Source organism: Crassostrea angulata, chromosome 3 (genome assembly GCF_025612915.1).
Source record: "Crassostrea angulata isolate pt1a10 chromosome 3, ASM2561291v2, whole genome shotgun sequence".
Taxonomy (NCBI): domain Eukaryota; kingdom Metazoa; phylum Mollusca; class Bivalvia; order Ostreida; family Ostreidae; genus Magallana; species Magallana angulata.
In genome coordinates this window covers 17,175,749-17,198,798 of record NC_069113.1, presented here as the reverse complement: position 1 = coordinate 17,198,798, position 23,050 = coordinate 17,175,749, and the positions used below count along the sequence as shown (strand labels likewise).

Here is a 23,050-nt window from a genome sequence, read left to right as displayed (position 1 = left end):
ATATCTGAACATGCTTACCCCCATTTAGCTCAATCAAAATAACATAGGACAACTTGTCATTCAAAAATATTCATTCCAAAAATATCCACATATATTATATAAAGTTGAATCTGTTAATAATATAGAAGGGTTTTTTTAAGCTTACGATATATTTTTGGTAAATTTGCAAAATAAAATTGATTTTAATTACACCCACGTGCACGATATATTTTTCCTTTGGTTCATATGAAAATCGATTGTACCGGTAATTCATGTAGCTCATAAGACTTCAATATAGTATATAGGCTATCCAGTGAAACGATGACGGCATACGATTATACACACTCTTTCAGTTTTTAAAACTGTTTTAAAATACATGATTTAATATTACTAGTAACTTACATGTATTTAATTTCAACTTTAAATCAAGTAGCTAGATATAATAGATAATTTTCAACACTGTTTACTGATGTCTTTCTTGTACTTTTGGTGTTGATTTGATTGATTTGAACATATTTTATTGTGTAAATTACACAAAAGGATTGGACAACTTTTGGTGTTGACTTTTTTTAATCATAAAGAGAAACTTTTGATGGTAATTCATAGAATAAACAGGAGGCCCAAGGACCACATTGCTTTCACCCAAGAATGCCTGGTGCCAAGTTAGGTTAAAATCGGCCCAGTGGTTCTGGAGAAGTCAAAATTGCAAAAAGTTTACAACACAGATGAAATATTTTAATTGGAAAAGCCTACTTAAACCTCAGGCGAGCTAAAAATGTTCAAACTTTGATTGGAAAAGCTCACTTAGGCCTCGGGCTCAGGTGAGCTAACAATGCTTGGATAACAATTGCTTATTATCGGTTACCCAAAAGCTGTCTTTTACTGAGGGCTTAATAATGTCATTCAAGTGCTCGACTGAAACCCAATCATTGTATCATGTTACCGATAGTAATTGAGAGCGGGACGAGTAGAAAGCTTTAATTAACACACGCCATTATAAACAAGTCACAAAGGCAGTTAGTTCCAGCAATTTCTATTGGAAACTAGAATTCCAAATGCTTGTACTTTAACAATTAATGCAGGTCCATTTTCCTAACTTCCTGTTTCATTGGGAAAAGATGGTTCAGGGATTTTGTTACAACATCATTTACAATTCAGTGTATTTGTGTTTTATGATATTGAAAATAACTCAATATACAAAAGGCGAAATTGTTCCTTTGGTATTATAATAAATACACATATCTCAAAATGTTTGCTATAGCTTATTTGCAATTCAGCACATTTGTAAAATTAAAACAAAATTGATGGTACATATCATTTATTCTTGACATGCATTCAAACTGATTTTTCAGTTACACATTCTTACATACTCTTATTTCAAGAGAGAATGAGAAAATGATAAACATATGTACAATGAAACACATATTCTTTGTGAATTAAAAATTTGGTCTGAATTTTTTACTTCAATCAACATAATGACAAATCAGAATTGTAATTAACATCTAAATTAAGGTGCAACTGTTGGTACAATTTTCTGCAGACTATTTTTTTAAGGGAATGGTCAGATCATAATTTTCAGAGTGTCAAACAAGAATCAATCCATACAATGTCGTGACGCAGTATGGAATTGCTTATCCCAGCTGTACACAATAGCTGTGTGACAACACATAGAATTGATGTCTTGGTCTAGTCCAGACTGTCTGGTGAACTACACTCCATCACACTATGGCATACTGACTGTACAGAATCTGCCTTATCTTGAAGAAGTCCTCACATATTGTCCCCTCCAGCTGTATTCTGCCTGCCTCGTTCTATTTGAAGCAATATAAGAAAATAGGATAAAAAGTCATGGCCAAGACGATTTCTGAAAAACAGTGTAATCAGTAACATCTCTGAATGATTTGAATACCAAAACTACCTGGCACTTCTTTAAAAAAAAATTCTATATAATGGCATGCAACCATCTATGAGAATTATACTAATCAATACATGCATGTAAAGCCCCTTTCACAATTGGCGCACGAGCACTTTACAACACTTTGCGATCGGAATTTTTAAGATTCGCACGAGCTCTCTCATATGTTGCACGAACTCTCGCATTCGTTGCATGCGTTTTAGTGCTCGCATCAAGTCTCCTCAAAATAGTGGACATGCACACTATTCAGACGCGACCGAATGCGATCCAAATCTTCGCAGTGCAACGAACGAACAATAGTACGAACGTTTCAAAACGTTTTGTGTACTCGCAAGAGTGATGCACGATTTTAAAAGGTCGTAAGATGAATCGCTGCTTTATATGCGTGTGTTTTGAGACCATGAGACTCTTGCTCCACATGTCTCATATAATCTTACAATGTTTTACTATCATTGCACGAATTATCAGCCTCAATATGCCACTAGCATATATACCCTGTATAAGCATCTCTGTTTCGGACCACAATTGACTATAAACATTTATTGCATGATGGTGAGGAAAATATGAAGATTTATTACTCCAAGAAAAATCATATTTACCATTCTTTCATAATTTCGAATCATAGAGAGTTAAGTTGGTTTTGTGATATAAAGAAAATCAATGAATAAATATGTTTGATTTGATCATGTTTGTCTACATATTGTATGCTCATATCGGCTTTTTCATTCCTATGAAACCGCCCTGTCACGTGACTTTCTAGACCAATCAGATATAATAGAATAATCATATTGAGGTATGATAATAAATGCTGCTTCATCTCTGTTTCTTCTTGGGCGGAATGTTCTCTCTTTCAACTATGTCTACTGAAGAGCATCGGAAATAGGCGGTATATACCCCCTCTGACTCGCACGAGCATTCGTACCATGGAACGCATGATTGCACGTCCAATCGTATTGGTGCACGTTCAATCGCCTGATCACCTTGTCTTTCGCGCGATCCCATCACATTATCTTTCAACAGTCGCTTTCATTGTACAACAGTTGTATATAGACGCAAGATACATCACACGGTTTAATGCGTTTACATCGTACAACGCTCGCTTAGATCGTGCGAATTTTGTATGAATACTTTTTCAAATGCAGTTATTTTGGCAACAGTTTACGATTCATATCTATTTTTTTCGGTCGTACGAATATTTTGTCGCTTCTGATCGTGCGCCAATTGTGAAAGGGGCTTAAGAAGGAGCTCGGATTGAATAAGATGCATTTATACTGCCCTATTCCTACTAAAAGTCAAAGAAAGATAACTCATTTTCATTACAAAATATTATACAAACTACACGGAAAAACAAAACCCAATGCACTCAAAGATAGACAACCCACAATTTCAATATATCATGAAGTGTCTATAGAGTTTATCTTCATTCATAAAGGAAAATTTTCAGCTTGGAATTACTGTCCCTGAATACTCACCCTTCTAACAGCCACATTATTGTTACAGATAAGCACACCAGCAATGAACTCGGCCGAGATGCCTTCCTGTAGAAGGACAAGTTTGAAGTCGGAGAGTTTGGGCTCATTAATAAACACAGCTTTATGCCCCACAAACTGGTTGTGTGGTAAGGCCTCCACTGTCGGTACCACTTCCATTGGGTCTTCATCTCCATTCAAGGCACCATCTGGAAACAGAACAGGTGGAGGTTATAGATAGAAAACTTCTCTATCATTACAGGCTTTGGTCTTGAATTCATTAAAAGTCAGTCGAAACCATCATAGTTTTTTTTAAATCACTGCTTCCTGAATGCCTTAGATTGCATGTCAGTAATAAATAAAGCATCCAATTTAAAAACTTTCAAACAAAGGTTTATAAAATAGCCTAGTGGGGTGTTACATAATTATACATTCAATTACATATACTAATTGAAAATATTTCTAGGATTTTAATTGTTTTTTTTTTTTTTTTTTTTTTTTTGGGGGGGGGGGGTCAAGGAAATAAAACAAGAGGCCCATGGGCCACATCGCTCACCTGAGGAACAATAGGAATGATAAAATCAGCTTAATGGAGTCATAATACAAACTATCTGGACAATGTACAATAATACATGTAGATCCCGTATAAATAAAATCCATTTTCCCCTGGATATTCTTATGTTTATAATCATTAGTCCCTTTTCTAACAGGACGATTTTATAGTCATATCATATGTTGAGTATTGCAGTTCTCAAAAAGATCCTTAACAATTGTTTATATATGGGATATAAACGTACATAAACTCTGAACCTTCTTGTGAGGCCAAAGAATTGTCCTGGGGCCAAAGTCTTAACAATTATAAAGAATCATCTGGCTGATTAGTTTCTGAGAAGAAGATTTTTAAAGATTTACCATATATATTCCTATGTAAAACTTTGACCTTCCATTGTGGCCCCACCCTACCCCCGGGGGTCATGATTTTCACAACTATGAATCTACACTACCTGATGATGCTTCCACACAAGTGTCAGCTTTACTGGCTGATTAATTTCTGAGAAAAAGATTTTTAAAGATTTACTCTATATATTCCTATGTAAAACTTCGATCCCCCATTGTGGCCCCACCCTACCCCCGGGGGTCATGATTTTCACAACTTTGAATCTACACTACCTGAGGATGCTTCCACACAAGTGTCAGCTTTCCTGGCTGATTAGTTTCTGAGAAGAAGGTTTTTAAAGATTAACTCTATATATTCCTATGTAATAAAACTTCGACACCTCATTGTGGCCCCACCCTACCCCTGGGGATCATGAATTTCACAACTATGAATTAACACTACCTGAGGATGCTTCCACACAAGTTTCAGCTTTCCTGGCTGATTAGTTTCTGAAAGGAAGATTTTTAAAGATTTACTTTATATATTCCTATGTTAAACTTCGACACCCCATTGTGGCCCAACCCTACCCCCGGGGGTCATGATTTTCACAACTGTGAATTTACACTACCTTAGGATGCTTCCACACAAGTTTCAGCTTTCCTGGTCTTATGGTTCATGAGAAGAAGATTTTTAAAGATTTACTCTATATATTCCTATGTTAAATTTCGACCCCCCTTTGTGGCCCCACCCTACCCTCGGGGATCATGATTTTCACAAATTAGAATTTACACTACCTGAGGATGCTTCCACACAAGTTTCAGCTTTCCTGGTCTTATGGTTCATGAGAAGAAGATTTTCAAAGAATTACTCTGTATATTCCTATGTAAAACTTCGACCCCCCATTGTGGCCCCACCCTACCCCTGGGGGTCATGATTTTCACAAATTAGAATTTACACTACCAGATGATGCTTCCACACAAGTTTCAGCTTTCCTGGTCTTATGGTTCATGAGAAGAAGATTTTTGAAAATTTCTCGAACATTTTCATAAATTCCTAATTATCTCCCTTTGCAAAAGGGCGTGATCCTTAATTTTCACAAATTTAAATCCCCTTAGGCTAAGGATGCTTTGTGCAAAGTTTGATTGAAATTGGCCCAGTGGTTCTTGAGAAGATGTTGAAAATGTGAAAAGTTTACAGACAGACGGACAGACAGACAGACGGACAGACGGACAGACGGACGGACAGACAGACAGACAGAAGGACGACAGACAAAATGTGATTAGAATAGCTCACTTGAGCTTTCAGCTCGGTGAGCTAAAAATGAGTTAAACTGGGTTAAGCTTTTGGTAAGCTTGATAATAGAGGATATCTGATCCTAAATTAAAGAGTTTATTAAATTTAACCCAATTTGAATTTTCTATAATTATTTCCCCTTGAAATTAACCATGGCCTTTCTCTTTGCTTATCTAAAAAGCCCTTGAAGCAATTGAAATTGGTGGTCTGCTCAGGGAAAAAAAGTTAAAAATGTACAAATGGAGTGCATGACAGATGACAGAAGACAAATACCCGGAAACAGAAAATTCCAACCAATAAACCTCAGGATTCAGATGGCTAAATAGTTACTATGGTAGGATAAAGAAATGCTATTAAAACAGTGTGACCTTGTATTTTTCTGGCTTTTTCCTCTGTGAGCTCCCCTTCCTCTGCGTCATACATGGCCCCTGTATCTACCTTTCCACGACTCATATCCAGTATGCCGTCGATCCATGCTAGCTCCGTTTCTTTAGCCTTTGCGAACTCAAGAGCAGACACCACGTAGTCTCTCAGTCGCACCTAACCCAATAAAAATTAAATGAAATTTACATCGCCTTCTAACTCAAAAAAGGTATACTGTAGCATTTTGATTGATTGCACATCATCAAGTTTCATAGAGAGAAAGAAAATCCTCAAACAAATTAAAGGTTCCAGTACTACGGGTATATTTTTCTTTAAGTTGTTTTAGGTATGCCGCCAATAAATATATATAACCATGTACCCCGGTACATACACATGGTAAATAACATTTTTTTTAAGTAATTAAACTGTTTTCATTAGAATCAGAAGCTGGAGTTTGGAAGGCTTTTTTTCTAACCTGGAAGATGTGGCTCTCTCTAGTGACATCCACCACTTCACCTATGTGTGGGAGGAAGATCTTCCCCTGTACTACCCCTTCATTTTTTCTACAAAATTCAGCCAAAGCTTCAGTGGCCTCTGTAGTGGCTCGCACCAGTATCTGTAGAAATACAAGTACAAGGGTGTTGTTCATAAATGTGTACCGTGATTTTATCCATATTTGTGAATTTTAATGAAATTTCATGAAGTTCAACAATGATCGGATCAATATAATATGGTAATAAAAAATTGCACTTTGCTGAACATTTAATTTACCGGTATTAACATTTTATTTTGTTGATCAACTCAACAAAATCCATGAAAATCGGTATTCAATGAATAAAGATGAAACCTATCTTTCCTGTAAACAGCAAGTGCAGAAATACCAGTTACTCTCGATTTTCACTTTTTACTTGTACTTTTTCTCTCATGCAAAACGCAGAGTTGACTGCTTTTTAACTTTATCTAAGTCAGACAGAAGCTAGAAACATACTAGCTGCCTTGGTTTGATTTGGGAGAGGATTTTCTTGATAGATTCTCCGTCGGACCGCCCCTCAAAATCGATGTACTGGATGTTGGCGTTGATGTCAAGGGTCACTGTGGCAGCAACACACTTTGTGGGCACCTCTGACAAGTCTACAATATAAAGCAGATTGCCATCAAACATATACCCACATTAACAAAAATACTCATTATTTTCCTCATAAACCTTGACAAGCTGGGTCATGCACTTCTTTATGTCATTAATAAATTCTCCAAGTCGGCTAAAAATGGTGAATTCAATTGAAAACTCTAAAGCTGAATGTACTTTAATGATCAATAACCTCTATGGGGTTGTTCGGAAACTAGGGAGACACTCCATGTATTCTTTGTGATTGAAGTTTTAACAGTCAAACTTGGAATACAAAAATTTATTTTAAAAAATTTGAGTACATGTATTACAGATATTTCAAGGATATTGAATTACCAATATAAAACTGTATGAAATATTTGAATAACCTCCACAGAATTCTCCAGATCAATAGACAAAGCAAGATTGTCATCTTATCCAATGATGCATTTGACTTAAACCTTTTTTTTCTTCATTTTTTGTATCTTTCATGATTACAGTAATCCTTATTTTGGAGGCAACAGTAAATAATGTACAAATGGTAAATGTCTGTAGCTTTCCAAACAGCTCTAATGTAGAGTTTCTTTTTGAAATATGATACAGTTACTTTGATTTCTAAGTAGTTTGATAAATTCAAGCTATGTTAATCAAATTCAGCAGAAACAAGAGTGTAAAAAAATCAGAATTCCCTGCTTCATTCTTGCTTTCTGAATAATTTGAATAAATGATTTCATAAATAAAATTTAAACAATTTATGTGAAAATTGATCAAAATCCAGAACCCCCCCCCCCCCCCTCCCAATTTTCCCCACTGTTAACCACTATTTATTCAGAGGAGGGTGATACAAAGTATTGAACATATACCCCAGTTGTCTCCCTTCATACATATTAATAAAATTACCAGTATGACTTTGTAAGGTTATGAGCACCCTAAATTTATATCAGGTTTGTTTCACACCTAGTGAATTGGGTAAAAACTAAGACAATATATTATAGTAAATCAACACTTTCTTTAAAGCAGAGAGGATAACACACAAGGCACAGAAACTCTTAATCATTCCAGTGTGTATTGGGCAAGAACTTCATAGCTAAATTCAAAATTTATTTTAAATATCAAATATGTTTCGTTTTTACACATGCTTCTGAAGTTTGTATTAATCTTAATAAGGTAAACAAAAAACATCACAATATGATCATTAGTGTATGGTCTTTCTTCATTATTTCTGTAAACATTTTGATCCTCCTTTTAGAGTTGAAAACAGCATTCAACACAAAATTAAAATATATGTGTTATGATAGGAATTAATTAAATACAGAATGTTAACTAATAAATTCTGTATCTACTAAATAAATTCCTTATATATAAATTCTCTATCATTTGGTACAAAAATTTAGATGAGTAATATTCCTTATAAATGAAAACAAGAAGCCCATGGGCCACATCGCTCACCTGAGGAACAATAGGTATGATAAAATCAGCTTAATGGAGTCATAATACAAACTATCTGGACAATGTACAATAATACATGTTGATCCTGTATAAATAAAATCCATTTCCCCCCTGGATATTCTTATGTTTATAATCATCTTTTCTAACAGGATGATTTTATAGTCATATCATATGTTGAGTATTGCAGTTCTCAAAAAGATCCTTAACAATTGTTTATATATGGGATATAAACGTACATAAACTCTGAACCTTCTTGTGAGGCCAAAGAATTGTCCTGGGGCCAAAGTTTTAACAATTATAAAGAATCATCTGGCTGATTCGTTTCTGAGAAGAAGATTTTTAAAGATTTACCATATATATTCCTTTGTTAAACTTTGACCCCCCATTGTGGCCCCACCCTACCCCTGGGGATCATGATTTTCACAACTTTGAATTTACACTACCTGAGGACGCTTCCACACAAGTTTAAGCTTTCCTGGCTGATTAGTTTCTGAGAAGAAGATTTTTAAAGATTAACTCTATATATTCCTATGTAAAACTTTGACCTTCCATTGTGGCCCCACCCTACCCTCAGGGGTAATGATTTTCACAACTATGAATCTACACTACCTGATAATGCTTCCACACAAGTGTCAGCTTTACTGGCTGATTAGTTTCTGAGACAAAGATTTTTAAAGATTTACCATATATATTCCTATGTAAAACTTCAACCCCCATTGTGGCCCCGTCCTACCCCTGGGGATCATGATTTTCACAACTTTGAATCTACACTACCTGAGGATGCTTCCACACAAGTTTCAGCTTTTCTGGCTGATTAGTTTCTGAGAAGAAGATTTTTAAAGATTTACTCTGTATATTCCTATGTAAAACTTCGACCACCCATTAAGGCCCCACCCTACCCTCGGGGGTTATGATTTTCACAACTATGAACCTACACTACCTGAGGATGCTTCCACACAAGTTTCAGCTTTCCTGGTCTTATGGTTCATGAGAAGAAGATTTTTAAAGATTTACTCTATATATTCCTATGTAAAACTTCGACCCCAAATTGTGGCCCCACCCTACCCTCGGGGGTCACGATTTTCACAAATTAGAATCTACACTACCTGAGGATGCTTCCACACAAGTTTCAGCTTTCCTGGTCTTATGGTTCATGAGAAGAAGATTTTTAAAGATTTACTCTATATATTCCTATGTAAAACTTCGACCACCCATTATGGCCCCACCCTACCCTCGGGGGTCATGATTTTCACAACTATGAATCTACACTACCTGAGGATGCTTCCACACAAGTTTCAGCTTTCCTGATCTTATGGTTCATGAGAAGAAGTTTTTTAAAGATTTACTTTGTATATTCCTATGTTAAATTTCGACCCCCAATTGGGGCCCCACCCTACCCCCGGGGATCATGATTTTCACAACTTTGAATCTACACTACCTGTAGATGCTTCCACACAAGTTTCAGCTTTCCTGGTCTTATGGTTCATGAGAAGAAGATTTTTAAAGATTTACTCTATATATTCCTATGTAAAACTTCGACCCCCCATTGTGGCCCCACCCTACCCTCGGAGGTCATGATGTTCACAAATTAGAATTTACACTACCTGAGGATGCTTCCACACAAGTTTCAGCTTTCCTGGTCTTATGGTTCATGAGAAGAAGAGTTTTAAAGATTTACTCTATATATTCCTATGTAAAACTTCGACCCCCCATTGTGGCCCCACCCTACCTCCGGGGGTCATGATTTTCACAAATTAGAATCTACACTACCTGAAGATGCTTACATACAAGTTTCAGCTTTCCTGATCTTATGGTTCATGAGAAGAAGATTTTTAAAGATTTACTCTATATATTCCTATGTAAAACTTCGACCCCCCATTGTGGCCCCACCCTACCTCCGGGGGTCATGATTTTCACAAATTAGAATATGCACTACCTGAAGATGCTTACATACAAGTTTCAGCTTTCCTGTTCTTATGGTTCATGAGAAGAAGATTTTTAAAGATTTACTCTATATATTCCTATGTAAAACTTCGACCCCCCATTGTGGCCCCACCCTACCCTCGGGGGTCACGATTTTCACAAATTAGAATCTACACTACCTGAGGATGCTTCCACACAAGTTTCAGCTTTCCTGGTTATATGGTTCATGAGAAGAAGATTTTTGAAAATTCCTCGAAAATTTTCATAAATTCCTAATTATCTCCCTTTGCAAAAGGGCGTGATCCTTAATTTTCACAAATTTTAATCCCCTTAGGCTAAGGATGCTTTGTGCCAAGTTTGGTTGAAATTGGCCCAGTGGTTCTTGAGAAGATGTTGAAATTGTGAAAAGTTTACAGACAGACGGACAGACAGACAGACAGACGGACGATAGACAAAATGTGATCAGAATAGCTCACTTGAGCTTTCAGCTCAGGTGAGCTAATAAAACCAAATTGAAATGTTTTCTGGCCATTGTGATGTCAAAAAAAAAATTTCTTCTCACCAATGGATTAGTGCATTACAAACAGAAACTGAATAACATAATTTTAAATGATTTAAGAAGATCCATAGACCAAAATACATAAAGCAGTCCTTTTTTCAAACATTATTATGGTCTGTATAGTAACACTGCACTTACTATTGCCATAGGTGATTGAATAAACTATACATCATTGAGATGGTGACCATCTCAAAGGGGCCCGCTTACCTGTACATTAAACCATTTCAGAGGATTTTGCTTTGATATTGACCTATGACTTGGAAATTTTCAGGTTGGCAAGGCAAGGCCCTACCTTAATATGAGCAAGATCAAGCCAATGGGAAATAATTCATGGACTAAAACAAGAGATCTGCTATGACCTTCATATCTGACCTTGAAACTTGCCTAAAAGTCACTGCACACCCTTTACCCAAAAGCTCTGTTTATGAGAAGTATGAGCCAGATAAAAAAGGGGAGAGTTAATATGCTCTAAAAAATTTTGTGATCTGATATGACTTTGACTCTTGACCTAGAAACTTCATTCAAGGTCACTGCACATCCATTGATCAAAGGCACTCTGTGGGTGAAGTATGAGCCAAATTGATTGGAAGGAAGAAATTATATGATCCGGACTAGGTTTTTTCACATAATTCTGCTATGATGTTAACCTTTGACCTAGAAACTTCATTCATTGTCATTGCACACCCTTTACCCAAAAGCACTCTGTGGGTAAAGTTTGAGCCAGATTGGAATAAAGGGAAAGAAGATAAGCTCCAGAAAACTGATCTTGGATGGAAAGATTGATGTACAGATCGACTGATCACTATAAAAATTAAATTCAAGAGAGACCCGGCTCTTCCTCAGTTCTTATCAACATCAGCTGAGAGAATATTTGCGACCTTGAATCTCACCTTGAACTGCACTATCCAGTTTCTTCACATTTTCCTGCAATGACAGAATGATAAAGTGAAAAATTTTGGAAACAATAAACTACATGTATCTAGTATCTACTCAGTAGCATGTACATATCAAACAATGTTCTACCCAAGAAAAAACATTGTATTCTTTTCTAGTCATACACTGCAATGATGTTAGCATATTGTTCTATCCCTTATCAACACCACTCTCTTTTTCAATTTCATACATTTCATTTATATTTGTACCTGTGAACCTTTATAAAATGCTATGTGGGTGACTATCCCCCATACCAACTCGACTACCAGGGTTATTCTGCCTAAATATATATTGTGGGGTAGACAAAAATGTTTGCAGATGATTTAAGTCTCCTGCATGGGAGACTGGTTTGATATGTACAGGAGATTTTAGATTTTAAAGCCATTTTGTGGGAGACATAACGGACTTGATGACAGGAGCTTTCTAATATTACACATAAATACACTCTTCACCTGACCAATTTTTAACCTAAAAGTGATACAGTTGCAAAATTTCACATACTCCATCAAAAGTATCAAATATAACACTTGGTATGAGAGTAAAACAGCTGAAACAAGAGTGTACTATACATAAGGAGCAAAGTTGTAAATCTTTTCAGCTGTCTGATATGCACCGTGTTCAATTCACAAATTTGATATATTACATGTATAACCCAGGTTTCTGCTTCTGCCACTTTTTGCTTAACATTTCAATAATCATAAAGACCTTTGTACCCAAATTATATTCATACACTAGATAAAAAAAAGTCCAGATTAACTGTCTTGAAACACCCCCTCTACCACTTCAGGTTTTAAAATAAAGTCTATCTATAATTTTGCATTGCAAACGATATATGTGATGCCAGAATGATAACATTAAAAATTGTGCGAGGTGTGCGAATACCTCTGAATGGAGAAAAGATGACATTTTCCATTACAAACCTAAGAAATTTGTTTTTGTTCATGATATTAATTTCTTTGATTTAGAAAAAGATGAAGCGTTGATCAATTAAGAAATCTTTGATTTTTCCCCTCGTATCAATTTCAATCGTAATTCCTTGACAGGTATTTGTATTCTCATTAAAATTTGTCAAAAAGTGACCGAGACAGTAACCTGGGAGAGATAGCCTATAATTATTTCTAATTTACTGTGAAAGTTAGCTTTTACCCAATTGGCCATAAATCTTAAGTTCTATCAATGCCCAGAAGTCCTTTAAGAATGTGAAATGTCTACATATATACAGACATACAATTACAAAACGGGACTTGGCTTTTGAATAATTCAGATTTTAGAGACAATTACAAATGGCATTATTCTGCATTTATCAATGTTTTGCATTGAACAACTTTGCTGATTACTAAAAAGAGTTTGTTGGAAATGCCCTTGAGCCTGACCACTTTGCCTATTTTCCTTTCATCTTTTTTTCGTAATTCAGTCTATCATTATCCATGCTCTGAGAAAATTTTGTGCCATGTATGTATAAATTTTGCAGATGTCGACCAAATTAATTTTCTACTCTTTCCAATTAGTGTGCACTGATGTACAATATCGACTGCAAGCATTTATAAATAGCCATTCACAAAAAAACAAGTCATTAGCCTGCATTCACAAACAATAGAGAAACACTGTTGGACTCCAGTTCAATAAAATCAATGTATTGATCAAAAAGGGATGGAAATTTGACCGACTTAAAATTAACATGACATGGACATGCACTTCTCGTCACCAGAAATAACAAAGGTTCCGCATCCTATCCAACCTCTCCCTTCTCCCGACTTGTTTACCATGGTTCTTACCATCTACAGTCCCAGGTAATACACAAACAGCTTTTTTTATTTCATACTCTCAATCACCAATGAGGATTTTTTTTAGAAACTCAGACACAGTACAACAATATCCTAAAGGAAATCATAATCCTTTACCAAGTTCAACTGAATAATGTTCTTTTGATAAAACAGCTTGCAGGTAATTTACATGTCTGTACCAACTTGATACCTTAGATTGTCTTCATCTAGTCTTGGACGGCAACAAAAAAAAGTGGGAAGACAGACAACACATTTTATGTGACCATAATATATTTCCCTTGAGAGCATACTTTTCTTAACATTTACAAAATTTAATGGTGTACTGTTCAGAGAGAGAGAGAGAGAGAGAGAGAGAGAGAGAGAGAGAGAGAGAGAGAGAGAGAGAGAGAGAGATTTTGAAATGAAAATGAAATAAACTTAAATGACTTCAATACCAGTATCAAATTTGATCATTTTGCCAGACAGATATTTTTACATTAATCACCGCAGTTGAAAACTCATTAAAAGACCTCTAATAACAATTCTTACCATATTTTGCCTGAAATCAAATTTCAAAAACGGCAAATTATTGAAGACAAAATAGGAAACTGTCTCCTTTTCAATGGCCCTTGAGGGCTTAACTAATGGTTACCTAAAGGAAACTGTTTCCAGTAGATTCTCCATCAAAAGCAATTATTTTCATCAATTGGTCAAAACAATGCTTAGTCAAAGACAAAAATTTAAAACAATTCAAATAAATTTTTTGCAGTCTAATATAATAACTGCTGCCTTACTGCGGAACTATCTTCGTCTGTCTGAGGAACATCTATGATAGTGTAATCTTCTGGTCTGCATGTAAAGAAAAAAGTTAAATCAAACAATTTTCAGTGTGAAACTGGCGGAAGATTATTTAACAGTCCACAGAATGCTGGCTTTTGCTTCCCTTTTAAAATGTATCATAAGTATATGTGAAGATTAAATTATAAATATATCTAGATCATTACGTGGTTTTAGTCTTATGGATGAAATTTGATTGAATGTAATACATTTCAAGAAAATGACACCAAAACATCTGTCATAATGTTCTGCTTCAGTTAAAATGTTAATTTTGTTTGATTTCACATTACTATGTATATCCTAAATTTCCACACCTTAAAGAAAACAAATTTTTACCTGATAATTTCTCCGTAGTCATCCCATTTTAGCTTCTCTTCTGAGAAAGGAAACATTGGATAGGACTTCTTGGCTTGCTTGAAGAAACCTGTTCGACTTTTACCCTGTTTAGTGAAAGCAATTAAAGTTTAGTTTAATAGATATTTTTGTGTTTTATATAAGGTCATGTACTGTTACAGTACATGAATATCAGTTTTGCCATTTACATTGTAATTGTAAATTTGGTTAATTTTTGTAATAATTATTGTAAACAAGCACAGAAATTTCATCAATCTTTTACATTTTGCCAAAATTTACCCTTATCATTGACAGTGGGCAGATTCAAAATATAGAACGGAAAGAAAACTTTTAAGTTTCTTCTCTTTAATCATAAAAGGGTCAGGGTAAAGGACTGTGGTATTAATAGTATTAAATTAATACAGTAAAACTCGTTTAGTACGAACACGGATATTGCGAATTCATGGATATAGCAGGTCATCTTGGATCCCCAGCTATGTAAATTTAATAAATTTCTTATACAGTTTTAACGAATTACGGATATAACGAAGTAATTTCTTAGGTCCCAGTGACTTCGTTATAACCGAGTTTTGCTGTAATTGGCAACGAAAATTGAAAATATTAATTCCCCCTGGAGTTCAATAAATTTGCTGTAGATTTTATCAATACTATATCTGACAGTGTTTATAGTGCTTCTCTTGAGAATGTCAGTTGACACCATCAATATGATAAACCTTTATAATTTCTTCAAAAACTGTCAAAAATGTTGAATTCAAGGATAAAATTTTGACTAGAAAAACAAGGCTGTATGTGACTCCCACAATGGGTTTTGAGTATATTATTCACAGCATCAATATTTATATAAACTATTTTGATTTCATGTTGGTCCCACATGCAATACATGTTTTCTACAACCAAAAAGACAAAGAAAGTGCAAGTTTTTGGCCAACTGATTGCAAATTACTAGCCATTTAGCTGGCTTTTGATTGCAGTTTCAAGTAGAGGGTTAGTGACAAGCATAAACACTAACTTTGACTATAAATAAATCATCGTATGGAATATCAGCAAAATCAACATCTGCATATAAGGACTTTCGCTCATGAGATTATTGTATTGAATGGCATTCAAATTCAGTATCCTTGCTCCAACTTCCAAAAGACATGGATAATGTTTTACTTATCTCTTAATCAAAGATCACACTGCTATATGTCTCGTTATTATCCTGATAATAGTTGAAAGTATGAATACAGGGGCAATTGAAGCCAGAAATCAATAAAACATGTCTCCTGAGACAAACCCTAAGAGTACTAACTGTGGCTTATCAAATAAAACTTGACAATTTTCCCCATCTGTAACTTATTTATGTCATAATAAAAGCTGAACAGCTGTTATAACTATTTATTTTTTAAGCCACTCCATATAAATACAGCCAAACAAAAGTGTCAGAGGTCCAAAGATGTAAAGCTTTATTTTTCTATCGGAGAAAGAAGAGCACAAGGCAAATATAAGTATAGGATTAAAGTCACGTTTTTGTCGTCATTTTATCCCACCTTTTTTTGTTCTGTGAAGTACTGATAAGTTCTCCAATACCTGAACACAAAACCTATATAATAACTAGTTTTTTAAGTCTATATATTTCTCTCACCTATGGAGATTTTTTTTTTTAAATTCTAATAATACTCCAACCGCTTATCTGGTGGACATGTCGGCTTAAGGTGGAATAACACACCTAGAAAAAGTCACTCAAATTAACAGGAAATTTTTTGATAATGAAAGATATAAAGATAAATAAACTGTAAATGTCAAATAAGCGAAATATTTGCAGTTTGGGATAAAAAATGAATATCTAAAATAATTATTCCAGTAAGTAACAACAAAAGCCCCTGCGGGATTCGAACTTGGGATGTACGGATCACAAGTCCGACACTTTATCCACTTGGCTACGGAGAAAGTTACATGTTTCAGTCCATAAATTAAATCTTTTTAATAAAACGAAATGTCGTTTCGATCAGCGGTCAGCCATTTTGTGATGATGTGTTATTCCACCTTAAGGCTTTGGTATGTTGCAGATAGCTAGCATCATTAATATACATTCATAGATGCAGCATGTTTGGCTAAGCAGGGGATTCATGTGTCTTAGTTTTCATTGGATTTAATTCTGAAGGTTATACTATTATATAGTACCATAGTTCTCCACAATTCTATGAAATCTGATGACATATTAGATAGCTACAGTGCTGCCTTTTTTGTCTTTATTGCACAAAAACATATCAAAGCTAAACTGGCATATACTCTCTAACCTCAGGACAGTAAAATTGACCTGGAGTCTTATATTTTTCAATTTACATTCAATGAAGTTAAAAATTGTGTTTGATGAGAGTGACACACAAATTATTTATTACATCTCTTCTTATTTTACAATACATGTATCCGTGTGTAAATCAATATATTTTGCTTATTCTCTGAAAATCATGAATATTCATTATCAAATAAAAACTAGTTCACTATAGTCCTGAAACCAGTTTACAGTAGCAAACCACAATATGTAAAAATGGCAAATTAATTACATGTAATAAGTTTAAACTTTTTTCCTGATTTAACATTTGACAATGTATTGGTATAAAAAAAAGGTTAGGTACAGCACTGAGGGAGCCAGCAAGATTACAGTTCTCTAGAGCGTGCAACATTATTTTCTTCAGCTCCGCCCTTGAAGAACTGGAATCTTGCTGACTCCCTCAATGGTATACTTTATTTCTATAGTATTTATTGGGAATAAAAAGGTACATTGTTAAGTAATAGTCTAAATTAAGCCTTACGAAGAGAGTTATAGTGTGCTTATTTAGATAATTACACAGCAAATTATGTCTGTTAGGATTACATAAGGTGTATTGTTCTACCAATAATCTAAAGCCTTAAAAACAGGGTATTATATTGTGTTTGGTTATATAGAGTAATACACTGCAAAATGTGCCATGATTTAGGATTGTAATGGCTGTCTCTGTTCATACTGACCTCACTCTTCATCATCAGGTCATGCTTGCCTTTACTGGTCACCGTCTGAGCGTCCGTGTCCATCTCTGTTTCGCTCTCGTCACTCGACTCATCCTCAAGCTCTCTGTTATTGTAATAACGAAAATTACAATCATATCAACCTACAGCTCTCATGACTAGCTACATGTATATAACGCTCAGGATCTAAAACTTTCACATATAGATGAACACTTTAAAAGACTCACTGAATATAAATGCATGCCTACCAAAATTCCTTTGCATGAAATAGTATCTATTGTACTATCATGCACTTGACATTGAAAACCATGTTATTGATAAGTTATCTTCTAGTTTTGCTTTTTAACATTATGTGTCTAGCTCACCTGAACTGAAGGTTCAAGTGAGCTTTTCTGATAACCAGTTGTCTGTTGTCCATCCGTCCATAAACTTTTCACATTTTTGACTTTTTCTCTAAAACCACTGGGCCAAATTTAATCAAACTTGGTCAAAGCATCCTTATGGTAAGGGGATTTTAAATTGTGAAAATAAAGGGCATAACCCTTCTTAAAAGGGAGATAATTGTGAAATAGTGAGTAAAGAGGGTGTGTCTTTAAAAATCTTCTTCTCAAGAACCACTGCACCAGAAATACCCATATTTACACCAAAGCTTGTATATATAGTGAAGATTCTAAATTGTAAAAATCGTGACCCTTGGACAATATAAGGGCCCGAAGTGGGTTCAAAGTTACACATAGAAATATGTAGGAAAAATGTTTAAAAATTTTCTTCTCAAGAACCATGCACCAGATATGCCAATATTTAAACTAAAGCTTGTTTATATAGTGAGATTCTACATTGTAAAAATCGTGACTCTCAGACCAAAACTGGAGCCCCAGGTGGGGTTCAAAGTTTAACATAAATTACGTATGAAAAATGTTTTAAAATCTTCTTTTCGAGAACCACTACACCAGAAATATCAATATTTACCCAAAAGCTAGTATACATAATGAAAATAAGGTGGCCCCTGGACAAAAATTGGGTCCAAGATGGGGTTAAAAGTTTAAAATGTATAGAAAATATGTTTACAGATCATCTTCTCAAGAAATACAATGCTTCAATTTGTGAGATTACTATGCAAGCATCCTTCAATAATGTAGATTCTAAATCAATAAAGAAATATTTTGAACAGTTTCCTGGAAGATTACCTGAAAGCAAAATAAGGAACAGTTGCAGTCAATGTCAAAGGAAAGGTTGAGGTCAAAACATCTTTATACAGTTGAATTGCCCTTACACATAGGTGTCATTTTTAAAGCTTCGATGAACATTTTTAACAGTTTCTTTGAAACTAAGAAAATAAAAAAAAGAACAGTGATGCCTTAAAGTCAAACTTAAGGTAAAGGTCTAAATATTTCAGCATAGAGTGGAAGCTCTTGCACCAATGTGTATACTGTAAGTCATTTTAATTCCATGATGTTAAAATTTCATGATTTCTATTAAAGTACCACTCTGCTTAAAAATCCATTGATCAGAATATAAGCATTGAAACGTTTTTGAAAACTAATGATATTATTCACGATGGGTTTAATTTCGCAGGAAAATATTAAACCGCAAGCATAGTGAAATTAAAACCATTGTGATTATTTGTCAATTTACAGTATATCTTTCTTAAAAAATTTCATCAAATCTTTTTTTGATACTGATTGAGCTCACTGAGTTTTAGCCATTAGTGTGATGGAGGAATTTAAGAAGGGAATGACGGAAGTATATATCCAATGCAAAATGGACTTTATTGAAAAATTCTATGACCATGCAGCCATATACATGGAGTACAAAAAAATTGGTATTTCAAAATGGAACTCTGACACTGTGCAAAAAACTACAGCTTCATGAATTTAGTCATACAAATTGAAATTACAGCATGCCAGTCTGACATACATGATTTACCACTCATACCTGTACCATACAATCACCCTTCAAATGCATGCAATTATACATAGAAAGCCCCACTGGTTTAACAAATCATTCAAGTTACAACTAAGCTAATGTCTCAAACTTCCTCAATGTCCTTAAAACTGCATGCATATCAGACTTCTAACATCCCCCAATTTAAATGACTTCAGGTAGATGTTTTGTTAATGGGGCGCCATAGTCATTTTATAATTGACTATTGAGAACAAATTGCAAATTCAAAACAAGTGTTTCCAAGACAAAATTACTACCTGAAAGGGTTACAAATCATTCCTTGATTTCTCCTTTTAAAGCTTTGTTACCCGGTTGAACATCAAAAGGCCATTAGCTCTTGTAAAATTCCTAATTAAGTATGACATTTGATAGAAACTATCACATTTTCTCCTTTTTCCTTCCTTTGCAAGACACTTTCTTTTATTAAGTAATAGGTAATGACTTCATTTACGAAAAGATCTTACAAGTTTTTTTTTAATTACTACTGTTTGGCAACCCCATTCTCCCCCAATTTTTATTAAAAATCACAAAATTAAAAAAAATTCTTAATCAATAATAGAATGAGGTTAAATGGTTGCAGGCACTAATACTCTCTACTGTATTGCAACCATTAAATTTTATTGAGAATTTCCCCAATTCAGTGTTTTGTGAATGAAACTCAATTTTCATTAATAGACTTAATATGACTGTTATATTTACTGTTATCTGTTTATATAAACATGTTTACAGTAGATGCATTTCTGTTTCATCAGTATTTCACTTTATCTTAATCAGATCAAATCAAAATCTGTCTAACAATGTAATGTATGTACCATATAGCATGTCAACAGACTTTTTCTTTGGAATTTTTTTTTGCTAAAAAAGTCAAAATAAAATTTTTAAGGTAGAGATCTGACAGGTAATTGGTTGACCATCCAGACTTCCTAACCTGCTATACAGTGTGTAATCAGGTATGTTATCAAACAAGCAAAGTTGTCATGATATAGTGAACACACATCCTCTCCTAAGAGATTTTATATCCAAATGTCAAGCTCTTAACCTTCCCGGTGATTACAGCAGGGGAACGCTTCAAGTTCAACAACAGCAATTCATAAATAATCAAATTTTCATCTTCAGGTCATGTACATTAAATTTTCTGATTACAATGTGTAATAACAAATCCAATTATAGTAACAATTGATTTTTCAATTCTCTCCCATTTCATTACATTGGCACATGAATATATATACATTGTTAATTTATTTGCCACCAGTAAATATAATCTGATTTTACATGTAAACAACCCAATACTGATATAGAGGGTAATGAACTGAGATTTTCTTATCTTTTAAGAAAATTCAATAGGTAACAGATTTTTCCCTCTTTAAAAAAAAGACATTTATAGATCTATTATAGGTTTAATATCTCTTTCAATCTCAACATGATTGCAATCAGTTCTTCCACCTGTCTTAAACTCTTCTTTAACTGAGCAAACACAAATTGCTGGTCCACATTGGGATTAATTCTTACACACTCAAAGCATGGAATCTTGCAAAACACTGCCTTACTACAAAGATAACTCCCACAACTGATTTTATTCTAGTTGTTAAGTATACTACAAGTACAGCATTCGGCACTTTTTTTCACTATGGCTTTCTTTGCAAACTGTTTTAGTTAACCCAAGATTTCACTAATCCAAAAATACCAGCTGAGAGTATGTCTTATAAGAACCCTAGCCTGAGATGCCATACCTTGTTCATGTTCTCCCTTACATTGTTCATGTTCTCCCTTACATTGTTCATGTTCTCCCTTACATTGTTCATGTTCTCCCTTACATAGCCTGAGATGTCATACCTTGTTCATGTTCTCCCTTACGGATTCTTTTATAATCTCTCACCTCTTCTGTTCATTCTTGATTCGCAGTTCCTCTTGTTCTTTGTTTTTTCTCTTCCGCAGATAATCATCTAGTTCTGCTCCTTCTAACTTTACTCTTCTCCTGATCTAGATGCAGTAACAAAATGATCTGTCATTAGCATATATGGTACATATGAACATAAAGAATGTTGTTCACAGTAAGAACAAAATGATAGTACAAATGTACCATATAATGGTAAATGCATACAGAGAAAGCTATATTATTAAACAATCTGTATCTAAGAGGGTAGGATGTCCGTGGCCATTTTAAGACTTTATTAGTTTCCTTGAGAAGAAGAGTTCTATATAAAGATGGAAAAAACATTCAAATTTGAAAGTTAAAATGTTTAGAATTTTTCATACTAAATGACAGTTCATGGCAAAAAATATATCTGACAATTCTGTAATTTCAAGGGAGAACTGAATAATTTGTCACCCATCCAGCATTCTTAAGTCTATCTTGATATTTTATAACAAAGTGGCTACTAATTTTTAAAATGATACATAAAATTCTCATAAATGTATCTTTTATTTTGACTGATATACCGGTATATACTGATCAGTCATCATTTCTTGTTTAGCAGACTTTCCGACAGTGTAGAATGGATACTCATGCGCAGCCGACCTTTTCATTTTACGAACCGGTATAATACCCGAATGTGAAATTAATGAGGAAAAATTAAATGATTATATGATAAACTTTGTATCTCAAACAATATAATCTATCCTCTGGTTCAAATGAGTGGAAATTTCAACTAAGATTTCTGATCTGTCAACATACTGTGTGTTTGTGCATAAAACAGATAAGGAAGCCTCACACACTGCATGCGAAGTTAATTTAATCACAAAGCATCTAACAGGAATTTTGCACCAATTCTCCAATAATAATTAAGTTATAAATGAAGTAATTTGCTATTTAAATGAGATTTACGAAGGTGTTTATAAATTAAAGATTTTATTCGGCCTGTAAAGCCTCAATTCATGAAATCTGTTGATTGAAAATATGTGTTTATTTGTCAATGAAAGCATTCACTCAAGCACTGACCTACATACCATTGAATGAATCAGATATTTCATCAATCAATCAACATCTATTTGTTACAGTTTATCCTGTTAATATTGTTCAACAAATACACAACCCCTTAGTTCCATAAAGAAAATCAAAAATATTTGTAAATGTTATAAACAGTAATATACAAGAGGCCCACGGGCCACATCGCTCAGTCATACCAACAATGGCAGCCTAGCTGACATAACTCTGATCAAGAAGGTTTCACTAAACTAGCTTCCTTATAGCCAAAAGTTTGTATTATAATTTTACAAATTTTGACTGAACATTATACGGTGAAAAACATTCTTCTACATATTTCTTTGTAAGAATTCCACCCTCATTTGAACAATTTTAT

At 34.3% G+C, this 23,050-nt stretch overlaps 1 protein-coding gene across 1 annotated transcript in view; it reads right to left on the bottom strand.

Moving 5' to 3' along the window:
• Positions 1-1,280: 1,280 nt before the first annotated feature.
• Positions 1,281-23,050, bottom strand: part of LOC128177826 (cleavage and polyadenylation specificity factor subunit 2-like) — a 70,315-nt gene continuing 48,545 nt past the window's right edge. Inside the window, exons 11-20 of the mRNA XM_052844694.1 lie at positions 21,628-21,731; positions 17,811-17,913; positions 14,802-14,905; positions 14,423-14,477; positions 11,823-11,856; positions 6,885-7,027; positions 6,372-6,512; positions 5,902-6,073; positions 3,367-3,572; positions 1,281-1,790 (exon numbers count right to left, since the gene is read on the bottom strand). Of these exons, the coding sequence (XP_052700654.1) occupies positions 1,698-1,790; positions 3,367-3,572; positions 5,902-6,073; positions 6,372-6,512; positions 6,885-7,027; positions 11,823-11,856; positions 14,423-14,477; positions 14,802-14,905; positions 17,811-17,913; positions 21,628-21,731 (1,155 nt within the window). The 3' untranslated portion in view covers positions 1,281-1,697. The remainder of the gene's footprint in view (positions 1,791-3,366; positions 3,573-5,901; positions 6,074-6,371; positions 6,513-6,884; positions 7,028-11,822; positions 11,857-14,422; positions 14,478-14,801; positions 14,906-17,810; positions 17,914-21,627; positions 21,732-23,050) is intronic.